The sequence below is a fragment of the Vigna unguiculata genome, chromosome 8 (genome assembly GCF_004118075.2).
Source record: "Vigna unguiculata cultivar IT97K-499-35 chromosome 8, ASM411807v1, whole genome shotgun sequence".
NCBI lineage: Eukaryota > Viridiplantae > Streptophyta > Magnoliopsida > Fabales > Fabaceae > Vigna > Vigna unguiculata.
The window spans coordinates 5382265-5403127 of NC_040286.1; the positions used below are offsets into that span (position 1 = coordinate 5382265).

Sequence of the window (20863 nt, forward strand, 5' to 3'; positions counted from 1 at the left end):
GACTCAATCACCAGTCACTACTGGAAGCATTCAAGGGAAGAGACAGGTTTCGATGTGCCTTGAGCTTGTTTTCTTGTTAATCATTCAAAAACTATTAGTGGATCAATAGGTATCAGTGGAACGTTTTAGAATGAAAAGCTGTCGGATCATCAGAAACATGGATCCCTGTAAATAAACTTCAGGTTATGGTTATGCAATGGGAAAACAGAGATTCCCAAAATACTTGCTGCGCAAGTCATTTTAAATTATTGCTTCACTTGCATCAACTTCAGGGGAACTTATTCCTTTGGTTGTCCAGATACAAAACCTATATCTGTACATATGGAAAAAAGAATAAAGAAGAAAAGATATGGGCATGAGTTTCAAACTTAATACTTTATAGGTTGAGACGAACCACATACACAGCAAATTTGGGGAAAAATATGTTCAGCAATTTGTAACAATCTGAAAGCGCATCTAACCTATACATAAAGTGATACTATAGTCAACTTCTTAAAGATAAATCACATGAGGTTGAGACTTGCTAAAAAGATAAAAGCATTTTCTGTAGTCCCAAGAAGTCTTCAACTAGCTGAAGCAGGTTCCAAATTAAGTTTTCCATCCTCTGATATGCTAGGAAAGGATCACCAGCACTATAAATTCAGTGATGAATGCCAGGGTTCACATGATTGAAGCAGCAGAGCAACAAACAGCCTGGAATCTTTGCTGCCTGCAGATCATATGTTGTCTATGAAAAGAGCCTCTCAGTAAACTAGAATAAGAAATGTCACATGGTATGGAGGATCACAATATGTCACATTCACTGTTATTGATCTTCTTCCGTTTTCAACAAAACTAGTTCACTTTCTTGCTGTAGATTCTTGTACTTCAAATTGTTTGGGAGCCATCTAGATAATCTCTCAGGCCAGAACCTGGCATGAGATAAATGAGAAGCAAATTTGGTTACATGTTTTAAATTAAATGTACTGCATAAAGAAAAAACAAAATAGGCATCTATAAAAAAAATGAATAAATGATTAACGTCATATGTACAAGGTTGAAAAAGGAAATAAAAGCCTAACAAATTTTGGACCTACTGCACCAAGGATCCCCAAATTAAGTGCCCATCCGTAGAGACTAACAATTATCAGTTTACCAAATTCATTCCACAAAGGCAGTTGTTGCACATAGAAATTCCGTGAACTAGTTCAACACATGAAATGACACATTGCATGGCAAATAAAGAGTAAATTGAATGCTATGATTATCAACAAGAATCTTAACCCATGTTGCCAACCACATCGCCTTACTTTCTGCTCACACCATAAATCGCTTCTTCTTTCAGTCCTTTTCACTAAAGTACTTGTTAGTGCATTTCTCTGGCTCCCTAAATGGACTGCCTATGCCCAAAATCCCCCTCACAGGCGGGCACCTTTCAAATTTGTCTCATCAAAGTCACTTAGGAATGTAAGATAAGTGAAATGGACAGTGCTCATGCAAGTTTTCAAGTCTCTGCAAAAGACTAAAGACGCCATAGTCTTTACATAAATTTGACTAGTGCAACACTCCCACTAATGAAAGAGAGTTTCATATTATCTTCTTCAATAATTGGTTATATGTAAGGATGGTGAAACAATCCATTTGTGAATTGGTTACAAGTCTTTGAAAGGAAATCTCGAGTCAGTAATCCAACCCACCGCTTGAAAGCTTAGTTTTCCTTTCTGTTTGAGTTTCCATTTTGGGTTATAACTTATAAACCTAACCCAGCCCAGTAACTCTTAGAAAAACAACGCTTGGGTCACATATATAATAAATTGACTTCCCTCACGTACCCTTGAAAACAAGAGCCTAGTTGAAATTCTAAGTAGTTTTTTCCCTCACTTCAAGACATCTAATGGTCTCATTCCTAGAATATTCGAATGCATGGCTTTTGCTCATGTCCGTAGTCAAAACCGAGACAAACTTGATCCCTGGGCTGTTAGATGTGTCTTTCTTGGTTATTCAGCAACTCAAAAAGGTTACAAGTGTTATAAACCTACCACTAAAAAATGGTATATTTCTGCAGATGTCACCTTCCTTGAAACTAAGCCTTTTTTTCTCTGAAACCACAAAACAATGCTAGAAGATCTTGATGACCAATTTGAACCCTTTATTATGTCCATAACTGAGCCACCAACTGAACAAATTAACTCTGGGTCAGAATTAGAAGCTGAAACTAATACAAATTTCCCCACTGAGACCACTGGAGTACAAGGAGAAACCACCCAAATTGTCATAGGACCTGTCCCGAGAGATGGTTCAAGATTTAGTAATGTCTACACAAGGAGAAAGAGCATTCCAGACATGCTACAAGTCCATGAATCCAATCCTAGTTCTAAGCCATAAAATGCAGAGAGATCTGAACCAGACAATGAGGAAACACTTGACTCTATAAATGACCTTGATCTTCCAATAGCAATCCGAAAAGGTACCAGAAACGCCCAAAAAAACATTTGTATCCTCTATCAAAGTATGTTTCTCTTGATAGATTATCAACTAACCATAAGAGCTTCATTGTTAGCTTGAATTTTGTTATTGTTCCAAATAATGTTGTTGAAGCTTTAGCAAAGAAAGAACAGAGAGATGCCATGAAGGTGGAGATGGAAGCATTGGAGAAAAACAATACATGGGAAATCGTTGACAAACCCAAAGAAAAAAATATTGTTGAATGCAAATGGATATTCACAATAAAATATAATGTTGATGGATCTCTTGAAAGGTACAAAGCAAGGTTGGTGGCCAAGGGATACACTCAAGCTTACGAGGAGACTCTTGCACCAGTTGCCAAGATGAATACTTTAAGGATCCTTCTGTCCTTAGCTGCCCACTTTGATTGGAAACTTCTACAGTTTTAAAAATGCATTTCTTCATGGAGATCTAGAGGAAGAAATCTACATGAACATCCCTCCTGGGTTTAAAGGAGATAGACAAAATAAGGAGCGCAGACTCTGAAAGGCACTTTATGGATTGAAACAATCCCCTAGAGCCTAGTTTGGGAGGTTCTCCAAAGCTATGAAGAGATTTGGCTACAAACAAAGCCAAGAAGATCACATGCTGTTTACTAAACATTCAGATCAAGGGGGGAGGTAACAATTCTTTTAGTCTATATTGATGATATATTATAGTATCCGGCAATGATGAAAACGAGGAGGAGAAACTGAAACAAAGACTGATCTAGAAATTTGATCTAAAAGAGCTTGGATGATTGAAGTATTTCCTAGGGACTGAAGTAGCATATTCTAACCAGGGAATCTTTATATCCCAACAAAAATATATAACTGATTTGTTGGCAGAGACAAGAACTATTGGGTGCAGACCCACTTCAACTCCAATGGATCCTAATCACAAGCTACGTAAAACTGAAGAGGAACCAGGAGTAGACAAAAAGATGTACCAAAAAGACTGGTTGGAAAATTAAAATATCAACCACACACCAGGCCAGACATTGCTTATTCGTTAAATGTAATCAATCAGTTCATGCATGAACCAAAGGAATCTCATCTTTGAACTACTTACAGGATTCTGCATTACTTGAAGGGCAACCCGAAAAGGGAATTATGTTCAAAAGGAATGAATGACTTAATCTTGAAGCCTACACCGATGCTGACTATGTTGGTTCTTTTGTTGATAGAAGATCAACAACGGGATATTGTACTTTCCTGGGTGGAAACTTAGTGACATGGAGGAGTGAAAAGGCCTTAATAGCTCAATCTTCCACAATCTCATAAGCAAGCTCAGAATGATTAATATCTATTCCTCAGCTTGAGGAGGGGTGTCAGAATATGTGGAAAATATTATTTATTTATTGTACAATAAATATAGTATTATTTGGAATCCCTAAAATTAAGTGATTGGGATTAGGAGTTATTTGGCAGATTTGCTCCTGATTTAGGATCTTTATTTCAAGAGACTTATTTCCTTAATTAGGATATTTATTTCTTCTAAAATACGTATGTATTTCTCTGCAAATTTTCAACGAAAATTACCCCACAATTATATTTCGTTTTGTAACACTTCGTAGATACAATTTGTATTTTCCAACTTAAAGGGGAGTGTTAGAATAAGTATTAATGTCTGGGTACAGAGTAGTTGTTGAAGCAGTGTTCCTAATAGATTGGTGTGTTGCACACCATTGATAAAGTCTTCAAATGTTGTTGGAGATGGATTAGCCATGAATATAGGAGCAACTCAGCATTGGAAATGTTAGACCCATCCATCTTCTCAATACTAACATATATGGTTAGAAAAGAAAGTTTGGAGAATCTACTTTGGAAGTCGATGTGGTGTTGCAAGACGTTTTTTTCTAGAAAGGTTCGGAGTAAAAAAAAATTAGGAGGGCGTCAAAATAGTGAAAGCAAACCTAAGAGAAAGGTTCACCAAAAAACTCCTTCAGACACAGCTATGAAAAAGGCTCGAAATACCATGCTCAAGTACAAGGAAGAGAGAAACATTGGGTCGAAACCATGTGTTTTTAAGACAACATGGGTGCTTTATTTATATTGAGACAAAGAAATCAATACAATAAATAGAGGAGATTTCATATCCTCCAATAACAAAGATATATATAAGAATAAATAAAATGTTTCTAATAATACACATATAATCTAGATATTCCTGAGTATATATGATTAGTTTCTTATTCCAATATTCCTAATTATAATTATATATGATCAACTTGTTATTTCTATAACCATAACAACACCAATGAAGACTTTCAATAACAACGAAAGTAAATACAAGAATGCATTTACAATTGTTGATAATAGATGGACTTCCAACTTCATCGCCATTGCATGCAGTTGGTCACTCTTTGTACTTATTCTTTTATTCCAACTCAAAATGGATTACCAATGGATTGTATGCTTGTATCAAGAGGTTGGTACCAAATAAAGATGTGCAACAAAAATTTTAACAAAGTTGCCCCTTTATAAGAATGGAAGCTAGCAATCAAGATTTTAAGTTTGGCATGTAGCTCATTAGGATGAAAACACAATTGCAGTGTATTTGAGCAAGTAATAATACTTGTTCATGGCCCATTCCATTATTCATTTTTTGTAGAAACTAGGAAGAAACATTTTACTTAGCATACTGCAGACTTCAAAAAAAGAGAAATAGGCTTGTTTGACCAGAAAAATTGCATGGTGGCGTACACAGTACAACCAACAGACACTACCTCTGTTCTGTTTAGAGTTCTTTATTCTCTGTTTGTATTAAGCATCTATAAATTTATTAGTTGTTTTATGAGTAATTTAATGAATTGAGAACCTATTTTTAGTTGTTATGTATGGGATCTTATTACTTAAGACTTATTATGTATTATTTTTATTGTCCATATTATTTTTAATGCATGCACAGGTCTATGAATATAATTTTTTGTATAAGCATAACTCTGATGAGTCCAGTTACGATCTTCAAGTTATACATTCTGATTCCCCTTCAAATCCTCTTACAATTCTTGAGTTAACACTGCAATAGAGTATTCAAGTGTTTGGTGTCTATCAGTTGTTATCAAATATGGTTGTCCGTGTCTCAGAAAGGGTAACCTACAGAGGATTTTAACTTGTAGAGTATTCTAACCAACATGGAAATTGAGTGAAATGTTACTAAGTGTCATAGAATGTTTGTCACTGTGTGCATCATAGCGTGTTTAAGACTCACATCTAGTAATACGTGATGTTCAGCAGAGTGCTTAAGTGTTTGGTTCTCTCCCCATAACAACCAGATTTCCCAAGTCTTCAATGCTTATCAAAGTTTACACATTAAATTCAGAATACGGGAGAAGATATTACAACTAGACTGACCTTAATTAGAAAAAGAAATCCAGTGGTATCTCTCAAAGATGAATAGTCAGTACTTACTTGTCCAGTCTCTCACAAATTGCCCGGCGTACAGAAGAGTTGAGACCATAAGCAATTGAGTTAAAGAGGCCCTGCAGTATGTAGATAAAGTGAGATAGCTTAGCAAGATACAAAGTATCAGTATTTTTCACAAAAGTTGAACTTCATTGATTATCACAACATCAAATCAATACCAATCACCAAGGGAAGCCATTACATTCACTGAAAAAAGCGCATAACATACCAGCAAAAAAGGGAAAGTGATTAACTGAAGGGATACAATGCTGATAGAAAATGTTCTTACAATTGTTTGGCATCATCTAGTGTTTAAATTGTAAGAAATAACCTACTGTTTTTCATGTTTCCCAAAAGAATAATCGTTGAGAAAATTCAGCTTTGACAAGCACAAGATTAGTAACAAGGTGAGGAAGTTGAAGTAATAGGGAGAAAACAAGAGAAGCAGGTTAACTGCTAAGCTACAACACAAATCATGCACGATAGGGGAAGACACGTCCACCGGTAAAGCTGACACAATTAGATTAGTAATAAAAAAGCACATCTACATGCTGCATAAAATGGAAAAAAGCCAAACCACAACAAAACCTACGTATCATTTAACTTGTTGCATTTATTGTGGTTCAGTGACCAAACACCCAAAAATACCTTTTTATAGGCTTGTGAAATCAGAATTTTGTAATTTAAACACGAGATGTCTAAATGAATATTTGTATTTTAGCTCAAAGATGCCGGAAAAAATAAATTTTAACAACTTGTACCCACATTTTCACACCAATCAAGTCAAATGCATAAATACATCAAAGCCTTAATCATTCAATTGGTCCTTATTCTTCTCATTTTCACAGGTACATCTTATACATTTTAGTCACTACACCAAGAAACTAATTGTTTTACTCTCCTACATGCACTTTTTAATCCACTACACTCCATTCCATCTAAAAAATATAGGCACTAAAACAAAAGATGTATCAATGACACAAGTTAGATAATTTATTTTAATATGTTATTAGCAATATAGAAGTGAAGACGACATAAGTGTGATCAGGTGGGTGCTAGGAGATCAGTGTAGGTGACAAGTTTATAGGAGAGGATTTGAAAGCAAAGGACAATCATGCTGAGTCTACAGAAAATAGAGCTAAATATAAAATAGTATGGTTACTTGCTGATACCATAAGAGCAGCTGTTCCAACATCAAGAAATGTGAGCCAAAAGATTTTGTGGTTGGGTTCAAAAAAATCATGAATACGGTTAATAGTTCCAAAAGCCCATGATCCAATCAGAATTAGTGGATAGTATCCCCAGCGATTCAGAGCCTGCAGTGTAAACCAGAAAACACAACGGATCGGTGAGAATGTAGATGCAATTGAGAATAACAGTTTCCTCTTCAGCAATTTGATTTAAGCATGAATATTAGTTTACTTGAGAAAATCCCAACAACAAAATCTTAAGTGGTAAGCTTCTCTAAACCACATTGGGAATCATAGAACAGAAAATTAATTTTATTTTATTCATGAAAACTTTGGCGTGATATACATTATAATATACATATATTGTGTGAAAACTTCTCATATGGTGGGTTTCATTGAGAGGACGAGTGAAGATAGATAAAATTATAGATGTCTAATAGCAGAAAAGGAGAGAAATAATTTAAAAAATGGTGGATCCAGTGTACTATGTCTCACCTATTTCTACTAGTGTCCCTAAATCTCTCATCATCTCTTCTCTATTTCTCTTCAACCAAACACTTTTAATTTTCATTTTATTTCTCATCTATTTCCACTCTACCTACTTATTTCCATTTAACTTTTTTTCTCCCCTCTCTACCAAACACTCTTATTTCTAAACAAACCTAGACTAAACAAGGCATTTGCACGAAAAGAATAGATTAAAATCAAAAATCCTCATCACAGAATGTAAATCATAAAATATTTAAGGAAGTATGGATCACTACAATATAGTTGCTTGAAACAAATAAAAGTGCATCTAGTGTTTTCTTTTTGATCATTTTTTTGGGAGAGAGATCATTTCGCAATACATGTATATGGATCCTTATATTTCAAATCTTGGATTCTGGAGATAATAGAATAAAATACCCTCATGTTATCTCTTGTATCTGACACGAAAGTTTGGCTTGACATACCAACTGCCATCTGAAATTTTCCAAGAATCAAGAAAATAAGGTCTCAAAAAGTGCTTAAACAAGCAATTTTTGTTTGGGAAATAATCAGTAAAATTAGGTACGTACACGGGTTGCATTATTCAGCATTCGTATTACTTGAAAGTATGTGAACCCATTATACAGAATTGCACCCCAGAGTGGCATGTAAAATGTTACAAAATGAACCGCCTGCATAGAAAAGCGAATTGCCTTTTAGAGGAAAAGGAAAATTAGCAAACTAATGACTAATCTGATAAACATGACACACATACACAACATATTAACAATGCAAAGTTGCAGAAAATTGGGAGATGACTGTTGTTATTCTACTTTCTTTCTTTCTAATCTTCATTAACATCACACACTAGATAATGCCACAATTATGAGCACCCTATACCCTAAACAAAAGGAAGAAAAAATACTGTATAGAAAAATCATCTGTTTATAAACATTTCTTGCATGGATTTGTTTCTTTCACTTTAATAACTACATTTGGTTTTGAATAATAAAGAGTTGCTATAAGGGAAATATTCTTCTCACAGGAAACCAAATCCTTACTTTCATTTCCAGTCCATTTGTATTTAGAAAATGAACAATTACATAAGGGAGGAAACTTGACACAAAACCAGGTTTTTAAAATATCTACACAATTGTTGAAAGGGGATACCTGACTTGGTATCCTTTTTACTTGAACGATAACACCTAACGTTATAGTTTTACCATAACTTAAAAGGGGTGAACAAATAGTAATTACAAATTGATAACAAAAGCCCACCCCACCACAATTTACCTCTTCCTACATTTACGATAGAAAACTACCATAACTTTTGAGTCAATTAAAATTACATTTGAAGTCAATTTACATTTAATTTTTTTTAATTTAAATGGGAAGATAACTACTCTGCATCGTAGGAGCCTCTTCAATTCATTGAAAATCCATACAATATGTATAATGAAAGAAAGAAGAGGGAATTAGAGAAATTTCCAGGAGAAATATAAAAGCATTGTGTGGTATGCACTCCTAGTCCATTTAATACTTGCCTTCCCTGTGCGACCTGTTTGAGTCCAACACCATGCACCTAAATGTCTATGGTCATTATTACCAATGGAGCGCATAACAGTCATAACCAAGGAAGTACCTATCAATGCAAAAGGATTTACCAGATCAGCTCTTAGAATTATATGTTGCTAATGAAATAATTGAGCTTAGAACATAGAAGGTAGCGCTATTACTCTTGGTACATAACCAAGACCTAAGGCCATTTGATTAGCATTAATTTGGTCTAAAAAGTCATTTTCAGATTAAACAACATGGGGTTGGGAAGTTACAGAAGTGAAGATTATGGCAAACTAAGCTATTTCTCAAAACGAAGGATATTAAAAGTTGATTTATACATAGCTGCATACCCCAGACATACAAGTGAAACATGGCCTCTAAATCCTCAACGTCAGTTTTGTGTTTTACAACAGTGCGGTGCAGGGTAAAAGCAATTGTTGTAGTCCATAGAAAAGATGCCACACAAAAGAAATGTGTGCTATAGCCCTGAGCATAACAAAATAAACCTTTGAACGGGTCCCTGTACCAAAATGAAACTTCCATCAATCAAATGATGAAAAACTTCAGTTGATAGATACATACATTTAAAGAAGCATGTATACCCTATTATGCTGAAGAAACTGCAAAGCATATCCTGCAATTGAAAAATGTAATAAAAAGAGCATTACGGATCAGAAAAAAAAAAAAAAAAGAAGAAAGACACGGATAACCAAATAACCAGTGCAAAGGAACAGACAAATAAGGTTCCTGGAATGTCAAAGGATCTACTTCTTTCAATTATTGAGCAGCATTGGAAACACAGAATAAAATGGCTAAGGGCATCAAGAAACAAGAATAAAAAACATATAAAGAAGTTAGTTGCTTAACAAAAAAATGTTCTCTAGCAATCTAACAGTTTTTATCAACATATACTCATAAAGTAGCTTTTACAATTAGAATTGAAGTCAATAACAATCTGGTAATATCTGATAGAAAAAGCGTAATTTCTCTTATTTTCTTATTTTCAACTCCTCTAAGATTGTGAGTGTTTTTGAGAAGTTTATCTAAACAGTGTCATATGTCTACTAGCTTAACTCCTAATTTTACTTTTTTTTTTTTTGCAAAGTAGGTTTAACTTAACCATAGGTTCTCATCTTTAAGCTCCTAATTCTAGAGCAACTTAGAGTCACAAGTTCAGTAAATTCATCTTCCGAAACAATTATTTTATTCTCATTCGTTCTAAAAACCTAATCGACTAATCACGCCAATGAAAAGAAGCAACTAGAAACCTAGTTCAAAAACAAGCAATTAGGTTTCAAGAAGAAAAAACAAACATCAAGTGTGAAATCGACTATAGGTAATTTCAATTGAAGAGGCCAAAGCGCATTTCATCACAACGTGTTTGCAAACCGTCCGGTGTTAGTAAACTAACGAATAAAGAATTAGAAGTAAGGTTTAAAATGCAAAAAGAAAACGCAGGGTTTTAGATCTGGTGAAGAGGAAGCATACAGAGAGAGCGAGGTAGAAAACAAGCTTGAAGGAGAACTTGCGAAGCTCCTTGAAGAGAAGGTAGCAGAGTACAATGAAGCTGGAACCAGCCAACGACAGGCTCGACGCTCCGGCATTCACCGCCGTCAGAATCTGGCGATCGTGCGCAGTGAGAGTGCCGCCGAGTGCGACGGATGCCGCCATTACACGGAACTAGTTCGTTATCACCGATCAGTAGTCACTCTCTTGATTCTCAAGTTCTAACTCACTGCCAAAGGAAGAGAAACAAAGGAGAAAGCTAAACCGTTTTGAAATTTTGTTTTTTTTTAGTAAAAATAAATTAACAGTAGTATATGACTGTGTAATTATGTTTAATTAATGATTTTAATTTTTAAGCAAATGGTTACTGTAAAAAATATAATGTGAATTAACTAAATATGTGATAAACATGTTAGAAAAATTATTTGTCGTTGAACTTTTGGTTTTTCAAAATTAATTTTATGATTTTGGTTCTGAGTTTCAAAGTATGAATTTAGAGTTCCTTTGCGCCAACTCATTTAAAACTTTTAAGTTACAGAATAAGAACCTATGACATTAATGAAAACATCTTTGTCACTTTTTTCTGTAATATTTTTTAGTGTACATAATGTACTATACATCCTACTTTCATTTATACATTCTATTTTGCTATCTTTATTATTTATAAAAGTCTACTTAAATAATAATAATAGTAATTATTATTATCAAGTATTATGTAATTATAATATTATAAAAGTTAATTAAATTTATTTTTTATATTATTTTTATAATTTTAATATAAATATTAATTATAACTTATATTTTAGTAATTGTTATAATACCTAACTTTGTAATTCTATTTTTACTTTTTATTATCATAAAAAAAAAACTAAAACTATATAAGTATATATATTTCTACTAGTTTAAATAAAAGAAGTTGAATGTGTTTGTAAATGTTAAACTGTTTCACCTCAAAGATCCTTAAAGATTATTTTTAATTTTTTAAAATGCATATTATTTCATTTAATAATTGAATGTAAATAAATAAATAAATAATTTCATAAAGTAATTTTCGTAATTTTTCATATACATGGTCACATATGGTATTATAATTCAATATAATTTGGTTTTTGTATATAATAAATAATAAATAAACTACATCTGAATGATAAAACAAAGTAATTAAGTTTTAATTTAGTGATAACATTATAAATGTGGGAGACTAAAGTTAAGACTTTATTTCATTAAAATTTTAGAATTAAATTGAATTATTCGTTCATTATGTAATAACAATATGAAAATATATACTTTTTAATCTCAAACAGTAGCATACAAATTACATAATACGTTCTTAATTGTATATTTATTTATTATGCCTTTATATTACATCATTACACAATACTTCAAATATAAACATATTCCAAATAAAATAATTTTTATATATCAAATAATTAATATATTATTATAAATTCAATAAATGGTTTTGTATTCCAAGATTAAAATTGTTTACATCTTCCAATTCATTAATAAATATTTATTAAATAATTTACATAAATGATTCATAAATGGTTTTGTATTTCAATATTATAACAGTTTAGATTGCATTGCAAATAAATGTAATCCAAGATAATGTGACAGTTATGACATGTATTTATATTAAAAAAATTTAACATCAATTTCATGTTTATTTAATTTATACGGGATTATATTACACAGTATGCCTATATTTTACTCTAACAATGACCCACATAGGGATGGCAACGGGTCGGGTCGGGCACGGATAGTATGATACTCGTGCCCGACCCGCTAAAAAAAAATCCGCTCGTTACCCGCCCGTTTACCCGCCGGGTATCCACTTAAAAAATACCTGCGGATATTTTTAAAACCCGCGGGTACCCGTGGATATCCGATACCCGCAAATATTTAAAAAAATATGAATTTTATAAATTTTTTAATATAAAATTATAAAAATAAAATATAAATTAAATTATAATTATAATTAAATTTGACATAATAAAATATACTGTTACTTCTAATTTTAATTAAATTTAACTTAATAAAATATAAATTAAATATTAATTTTAATTTTTTGCGGGTAACGGGTACCCGCGGGTACGGATAGTATGATACTCGTACCTGACCCGTTTATAACCGGGTATTAAAATACCCGTTACCCGCTACCCGCGGGTAATAAATACCCGCAGGTAGTAACTATCCGTCGCGAATTTTATCCGCGGATATCTGCGGGCACGGGTATTTTTGCCATCCCTAGACCCACACATACGTTTTTTTATTTTAATATAATATACATGTATTTATATTTATATTTATATTTATTTCAAAATTTTAATATCAATTTCATGTTATATCTATTATTTTTTTATTTTATCTATTATTATTTATTGAATATTAAAAACAAAATTAATTACTATAATACTTTCATATTTATTGTATTATGTTTAACTTTTATTATAAATTCAATATCTACGTTGATAACAACATCTACATGTATTTTTATTTAAAATTTTTAACACAATCTCAATTACTCTAACTTTTATTAGGGACCACATCATCTCACAATATGTTTACATTTTTGCATTTTTATTTAAGTTGATTATTCATATGTGGACAATATTTTTGCACGGGACAAAAGTTCATAATATACAAATATTTTATTTTAACAACTATGTATACATATACATGGGACAAAAGTTTAAAAGACGCCTGATTAATATACCTTGATAGTGCCACGTAGGGGAGGATCGGTAGGGGTAACATCAGTGCGAGCCGGTTGAGGATCTTGGTTGGCGGGTTGGGTAGGGCGTTTGTCGTGGCGAGAGTCGTGTGGAGGGCGTCTGTGGTCAGATCGAGGGGGGTGACGGGCTCGAGAGGGATGATCATCTCTGCGGATGAAGCGGCGAAAGTGACCAGCAAGAACCAGTTCTTCAATTTTATCCTGGAGTGCTTTACAGTCTTTTGTGGTGTGGCCATGGTTGCGGTGGTAGCGGCAATATTTGGTCATATCAACATTGGGGGGAGTGGTCGTCTTGCGTGGTGGTGGGATGAGGCCAGCTTGCAAGGCCTCATCAAGGAGGCGGGATTTGGGGACGTTAAGGGGAGCATATTTGGTAAAGCGGGGTTGGCGGGGCTCTTGTGGTCGGGTATCAGGGCGGGGGGTGGTGGGTTGGGGTTGGCGGTGGTTGTTGCATAGTCATTGCAGAATTTGGCATGGAGTGTCTACATTTCCTCCATGCGAACATAGTCGGCGGCACGCAACTTGAGCTCGTGCATAGAGGCAGGTGGGTGGAGGTAGACATTGTTGGCGAAGGGGCCGGGTTGGAGGGTGAGTGTCATACATTGGAGGATCATTTCCTGGTTGAGGTGTGGGGTACGAAGGGCTGCCTTACTGAAACGATCGATAAATGCCCTGAGTGGTTCACCTTGTTCCTGCTTGATGCCCATTGAGGGATATTGTAGTAGTTTGATGTGGGCGGTTGCCAGCGAAATGGGTTGAGAACATATGGGAAAGAGCGTCGAAGCTGTTGATCTGCTAGCTCCTGTTGCATTTTGGCCTGACCATCTAGGATGGCAGCCAGATCTGAGGTGATGTTAGCGGATCCTGAGAGACCAGCACCAGCTTGCTTGTTAACTCCAGCTCTGCTACGAGTTGAAACCATCTTTGGAGAAAAACGGGTAGTAAGGTGTTGTCTTGTGCCCCACGGTGGGCGCCAATTGTTCCTACAGAGAACAAATAAGATCTATTAGGCACGAGTGTCACCTTACCTATATATCCACTATCTCCTCGGTTGGCTTTTTTCCATCTAGCGGACATCGATCTGGACCTAGGAGGGATTACCTGCAGAAGGGACTCCGAAGCTTAAGTCAACTAAAACTCTCAAAAAGTCAAATCAGGTGATTAAGGGAGTAATGAATGTGTACCTTTAATTTGTGGGGTCCATGCGTATTTATAGATTATTAATTATGTTTGCCTATTCCATGGACTGGGCCATGGTTTGGGCTATGGGTGGGCCTAGGCCTTGGCCCTTAGTATTGACTGTTGTGGGCTTTGATTTCGTTAAGTCTTATGGAATGGTCTGATCCGGTTACTTCCCTAGTTGGCTTATGTCGTCCTTGTTCGTGTACTGTCCTAGGTTGGCCGTTCCTTTAGCGACCTTTGTTATGGGTTTAGGCCGGTTAGGTCTATGTCGGCCCGAGCCGTGTACCTTAGTTGTTTTCGGCATATATGTGATGATTGTTTGTTGTTACTTATTTGGTTAAGTTGGCCAGATACGGTACAAGAATGAAGTAGATTGTCGTAATTAACCAAAATCTAAATGATATATTTACAAATCTACATAAATTATACCAATAATAACAATACTTTAATTTAGTTTTTTATTAATATAATATATAATATTTAAACAAAATACTACGGTAACAATAACAAAAAAAAATGTGTACGCGCAGTTTTCATACAAGTTCCATATATATTACACACCTAGCTTATATCGGGTGTTAGAATATTTTATGAACAATAAAGATAAAGAACATGTTGTCATGAGAAAGTTCTTAAATTTGGGTGATACAATGCTTAGAATTAATTAATATCACTTGCACAAATATATGAAGGATAGTGGCTTATCCATTACAGTTTGTTAATCATCCCTCTTAAGGTACAAGGAATACATAAAAAACCATTTTTTTTAAAATTGATTGATGTATAGTTAAGAATTGTATGTATTTTTAAATATTAAAATAAATTAATATAACTTTTACTTATTTTATTCAGATCTTATTACAAATAGTTATATGATCAGTTTCTCTTCAGACCCTTGTGAGATATTCTTTGATTCCACGACTTTCAGACCAATTGAAAGTAACTCAGATATATATATATATATATATATATATATATATATATATATATATATATATATATATTTTTTTTTTTTTTTTTTTTTAATTTTCCTTTAAATATATATATTTGAGTCTAACCTTTTAATTTTTTTTATTAGTCGTGCATTCCTATTATTCTTCTTTTCACTACAATATGATATGTATTCCAAAACGTCACGTCACAGTTCTCATCAATATAACAATTCTCTATGAAACACATGTCACATTTCTAATGTGGTGATAAACACCATTTTGAAGGTTTTAGATTTCCACCGGTACGAAAACTAAGAGAAATAGTTTAGAAAATTAAAACAATATTTAACAATATTTATAAATATATATTTCTCTTTTCTTAAAAGAATATTAATAACAAACAAGTCTCAGTTAACAAATTTCCTTTTTTCTTTTAAATAAAGCAAGTTTTTTTTACTAATTTTCTAATAGGAGGATCGGTCGGTTAACACTATTCATAAATATTAAATATCATGTTCTAATGTTTAGTTTTTGGTATAAAAGTATTAAAACCCTCACGTTAACTATAAATAAAATAAAAATATAGTATATAAATATAAATAACGTTATAGATTTGACTTAAACTTGTATAAATAAATTATAAATTTAACGTTTAACATTTTTTTTAACATAATATCCATCAAATTCAATCACGGAACCGAATAATATAATTGGAATATTCAATATGAACCATGTTCAAAAAGTGTTAAAATTTAAAGTGTAAAAAAATTGTTGGTCATCCCATCCTCTTTTGTCCCTTTAGCCATGTTCACTTATTTGTTGTTTGCTATTCTTTGTTATTAACCTGTTGAAGAAGGGTCTAAGATTTTTTTATTATCCCGTCAAAAAGATATCAAACGAAAAACATTAATAAATATAAAGTTACATTTAATAATATATTGAGTCATTGGTTAACCTTTTATCCATTGACTTAGTATTTTAACCAGATTGGTCCGGTTTCATAACACTTATTTATATTTGATGATTGAGAGTTATTTGGAGTTGATATTTATTACTTAAATTATTTGCCCTGTTGTATTTTGATGTGATATCACTTAAAAAAAATTGAAAGGATCGAATTAGATTTTTTTATATATAAAGTATTTTTTATAATTAAATAATTTCTTTTATTTTTTTAAATCATTCTCAGATTTTTTTATATATTTTTTAATTTTTAATCTTTCTAATTTATTGAATTCATGCCAGACACATTATATGCAATTTTTAATTTATCTTCCAATTTAAGATTAATGCAACAAATGTAATACAACTCAAGATACATTTATAAAATTTTACAAATAGAAAATACAAAATTCTTAAATTTCATAATTTAGGATTATATTAATTTGGAGAAAAAATTTAATTAGGATTCATGCTAATTTCATAAAAAAATCCCTAAAATCATAATTATGGTTCATACTAATTTAGGAAAGAACTTAATTTTGGAGAAACATCGTAATAGGAGAATTATAAATCTAAGATAATATAATCATACTAGAATGTTAATCTTGATTCATGAGAAATATTGTGATAATACATTATTCAATCTTTTTATTCTCCAATATTTTCCTGATTTATCTCTTTACCTTTATTTTTACTCTATTACTTCTTTGATGACTTATTCAGAAAAAAAATCTCATGACCAAAGACTAAACTCTAATCCATTTTATTAACCAACGTCCATCAAGGTTTTTATTTTTTTAAACAATAAAAATATATAAATAAATAATATATATAAATAATATATATAAATAAAATAATGATAATTTTTTCTAGACTTAATATAAATAATAAATATAATTTAAAAATATATATATATAATAAAATTAAATTTTGTTGGGAGAGTCGTGACTCCTATCTGTCCTATTGAAGTTCTACTGATGTGTAATTGAATTTTGGGAGAAAGGTATATTGGTGAGCCAATGTATTTTTATAATGATTTATTTAGAAAAGTGAGCAAGATTAACTTTTTTTGTAAGTTAAAAATTTTGTACATAATTGTAAGAAAAAAAATAAAAAAATGAAAAAATGATTAAAAATTAAAAATGTTATTGTTAATGAGTTATTTATTAATTAACTCTCGACTAGATTGAACTACTTAATCCTTAGGTCAAGTGAATTATATTCAATTCTATCCATATTTAAAAATATTAAAATTTTCGATCCAATCTAATTCAAATTTGTAATGAATTCATTTGACTCACACTTTAAAATATAATTTAACATCTTTAACTTTATATTCATTTTAGTAATTAACTCGACTCAACATGGTTAATGAAATGCTAAAATGTATAACGGTAGATTAGATTACTCGAGTGGATATGTTAGGCAAAATTGGAAGTTATTTTCAAATTCAAAATTTTAATATAATAATATTATAAGTTTTTATTTTTCATTATATTATATAAATATTTGTAAGTGGCAAAAATATCGGTATTCATAGACTTAGGGGACCTAGTTTTGGATGAAGGTGATTATCAACCCAAGTAGGTTCTTAGCATTAATCACACCTAAGTGAAATGCATGTTAAAATTAGAACAGTGTCCCAAGGACACAGAGAGTTAGGTCCTATTTTAGGAATCTTAGTTCGAAAGCAAAAGACTAATTTCTTTATGTTCAAGAATGATTGACATCTCAAAAAGTTACCATTCTGTACACACAAATTAAGCTCGAATTCTTGACCATATGCTTAAGAGACATTTATCTGTCAAATTCTTGACCACATGTTTAAGAGACAATGATGTCTCTGTCATTAAAAGGAAAGTTGCACTCAAGGCAAAAATAGTAAATGACCAAACTCTTTCAACCATCATAGCAATGGCATATATTAGTTCCATTAATCCTACTAATGAGTAGATTACAGTTTACTGATTAAATGGATTCTTTTTTTCACTTTCTCTAAACTACACCTTGAAATCCAAAACCATGTCCAAACACAATCCCAACCATATTTCTGTCACATACATTCTTTGTGAATAGATTTTAGTGTGTATCCTGAACTAGTGGCAAGTGCTTATACTTGTATATTGTTGTGTATATCATCAAATCAAACCATAGAAAACTCCATCATCACTTCTAACAGCTTATGTTCAATGTGATTATCCTTATTCCACCCTAACCATCATTTTTCTGCAGCTCTCTGTTTCTGTCCACAGTCACATCTGATAGAACTTCTTCATTGTGACGACCAAGCCATGCCGTCTTGTAAAATAAAATAAAACACCATTTTTTTTTGTTTCTTTTTACCTTTTGCTATCTGATATATATATTTTATCTACTTTTTCTGAGGAGTGCTAACAGCTGCTATATTTTATGCTTGTTACCATTTTCACTAACGGCAACATACACAAAGGGTCCAATGAAAACATCATCAAAGTCCTGAAGTGGCTCCAACACCTTCACCACATCACTCATAGTTGGTCTTGCATTTGGGTGAGGACTCAAGCATTTGAAAGCCAACATAGCAACTTTCATGGCTCCTTTCATGGGAAATTGACCTTCTAGTCTACAATCGATGATGCTATAAAGTTTTTTCTGATCTCTCAGCAAAGGCCTTGCCCATTCCACTAAGCTCTTCCCACCATTTGACCGAGACTTATCCACTACTCGTCTTCCTGTAAGCAATTCCAACAGCACCACTCCATAGCTATACACATCACTCTTAGTTGTAAGGTGACCTGTGACAAGGCAATGACTCATTATTAGTTAGCTTCATCAAATATAGGTTTCTGTCTTTTGGACTTAAGAAAATATAGCGTGCTTGGTTGAAAGTTCTGATGCTGTGAAATTCTACGTTTAATGAGAAACTGACAGCATACAGGGAATTTTTATTTCTACAAGTTCAATTTACAGTGCAAAAGTTCTTATTGAGGTTTATAACCTTCAATTTTTGGATGTCAGTTCATGCTAGAAACTTGGTTAACGAGTTGTATGTTGGTGCATATACCTGTCATTATGTATTCAGGAGCAGCATATCCTTGTGTTCCCATTATGCGTGTTGTTACATATGTGTCTTCCCCTTCAGGGCCATCCTTGGCTAGACCAAAGTCTGAGAGTTTAGCTGTGAAATCCTAGATTTAGAAGAAAAAAAAAAGTTAAAGAGTATAAGTCAATTTCTTGGTATGGAAATTAAGAAGATCATGCAATTAAGAGATCACAGAACATACTGAGTCTAGTAAAATGTTTGAAGCTTTGAAATCGCGGTATATTACAGGCTTATCTGATTCATGAAGGAAGACTAGACCTTTGGCAGCTCCTAAAGCAATTTTCATTCTGGTTGACCATGGCATAGCAGCAGAGTATTCTGTTTGCATCACAGCAAAAGAGGCTGTTAGTTTATGTAAGATTTCAACTTTTTGTATCAGTACGAGGGATTGTCCATTTGTCATCAGCATCCAAAGAAAACACATAGATTTGAAACAATTATGTGTGCATGACCATATAAAAGAGAACAGAACATGTAAAATTTTAAATCATTTGATGATAATTATTGAGCTTGTCTTGCAATCATGTTTGACTTATGAGATACTTCTGATATAATCAGAAACACAGATTAAGAAAAGGATGAGGATAAGTAGTTTGAGAGAAAAGAAACATACTTCTGAAGAGTTGATTCTCCAAGCTTCCTCTTGGCATGTATTCATACATCAACAGCCTGTGTTCATCCTCATAACAGTAACCAATTAACTTGACAAGATGTGGATGCCTCAGCTGTCCAAGAAATATAATCTCTGCCTAGAAAAGAAATTATGATCAAGACAACAGTTTATTAAGATACTAGTTCATATGAGTATTTATTCACAAATGGGGTTATCATGAAAAGTTAAAAATGGCACTTGAGAAAGCTAACTAACCAGCCACTCCCTGTGACCCTGCAAGCCATCCAAATCCAACCTTTTCACTGCAACAGTCTGAGCCTTCAAACCTGGCCTAAGTTTGTCATCCACAAAACCCTTGTACACAGGTCCAAACCCTCCTTCTCCTAGCATGTTACTCCATGAGAAACTGTTTGTTGCTTCTCTTAGCTCCTCAAGTGTGAATGCATAGAGTTTGGAGCCAGCAAAGGAAATTGAAAGATCCTCAATGGCCTGAGTGGAGCTTGAATTGCTCACATCAGATAGACACAGCCTCTGGAAAGACCCTTGTTTCAAAACCTGTTTTTCTGATTCCTCCAGGGGGCACTTAACCTTGTAGCAACCTAAGATCAAGATCACAGACTTCCATGTGTTCCTTTTAGTACTCATTTGGTCTATGTGTGAAACTGCAACAACCCTGTTGTGTAACTTTCTTTCACAAGCTACTTCTGATTCTAATAATATGAGAAAGACAACATAAAAGTTTGGAATGATTGATGTTGCTAGGGAAAAAATAAGTGAGAGTTGA

The 20863-nt window shown here is 33.0% G+C and overlaps 2 protein-coding genes across 3 annotated transcripts; both read right to left on the bottom strand.

Annotated features, from left to right (window-relative positions):
- Positions 1–352: 352 nt before the first annotated feature.
- On the bottom strand, positions 353–10866 carry LOC114194829 (G-protein coupled receptor 1). Its single transcript, XM_028085241.1, has 9 exons — positions 10577–10866; positions 9691–9722; positions 9439–9608; positions 9073–9170; positions 8119–8220; positions 7967–8023; positions 7043–7186; positions 5877–5947; positions 353–911 (listed from the first exon to the last, which is right to left on the bottom strand). Exons 1-9 carry the CDS (start codon positions 10757–10759, stop codon positions 806–808), a joined length of 963 nt encoding a protein of 320 aa, XP_027941042.1. The 5' UTR covers positions 10760–10866; the 3' UTR covers positions 353–805.
- Positions 10867–18266: 7400 nt separating this feature from the next.
- Positions 18267–20863, bottom strand: LOC114195414 (serine/threonine-protein kinase RIPK-like). 2 transcript variants are annotated; one of them, XM_028085879.1, is made up of 5 exons: positions 20335–20863; positions 20080–20215; positions 19693–19784; positions 19428–19551; positions 18267–19158 (listed from the first exon to the last, which is right to left on the bottom strand). In XM_028085879.1, exons 1-5 carry the CDS (start codon positions 20722–20724, stop codon positions 18785–18787), a joined length of 1116 nt encoding a protein of 371 aa, XP_027941680.1. In that variant the 5' UTR covers positions 20725–20863; the 3' UTR covers positions 18267–18784. The 2 variants fall into 2 exon arrangements, with proteins under 2 accessions (XP_027941680.1, XP_027941679.1); XM_028085878.1 differs by having other exon boundaries at positions 19648–19784; positions 20335–20724.

Coding starts and splice junctions, on each gene's coding strand:
- LOC114194829 (XM_028085241.1), bottom strand. CDS start 10,759: ATGGCGGCATCCGTCGCACTCGGCGGCACTCTCACTGCGCACGATCGC. Junction 9,723..10,576: donor TTTTCTACCTCGCTCTCTCT/GTATGCTTCCTC, acceptor TTTCAATTGCAG/GATATGCTTTGCAGTTTCTT. Junction 9,171..9,438: donor GTTTCACTTGTATGTCTGGG/GTATGCAGCTAT, acceptor TTGCATTGATAG/GTACTTCCTTGGTTATGACT.
- LOC114195414 (XM_028085878.1), bottom strand. CDS start 20,724: ATGAGTACTAAAAGGAACACATGGAAGTCTGTGATCTTGATCTTAGGT. Junction 20,216..20,334: donor AGGGTCACAGGGAGTGGCTG/GTTAGTTAGCTT, acceptor TTTCTTTTCTAG/GCAGAGATTATATTTCTTGG. Junction 19,552..19,647: donor CAAACATTTTACTAGACTCA/GTATGTTCTGTG, acceptor TTCTAAATCTAG/GATTTCACAGCTAAACTCTC.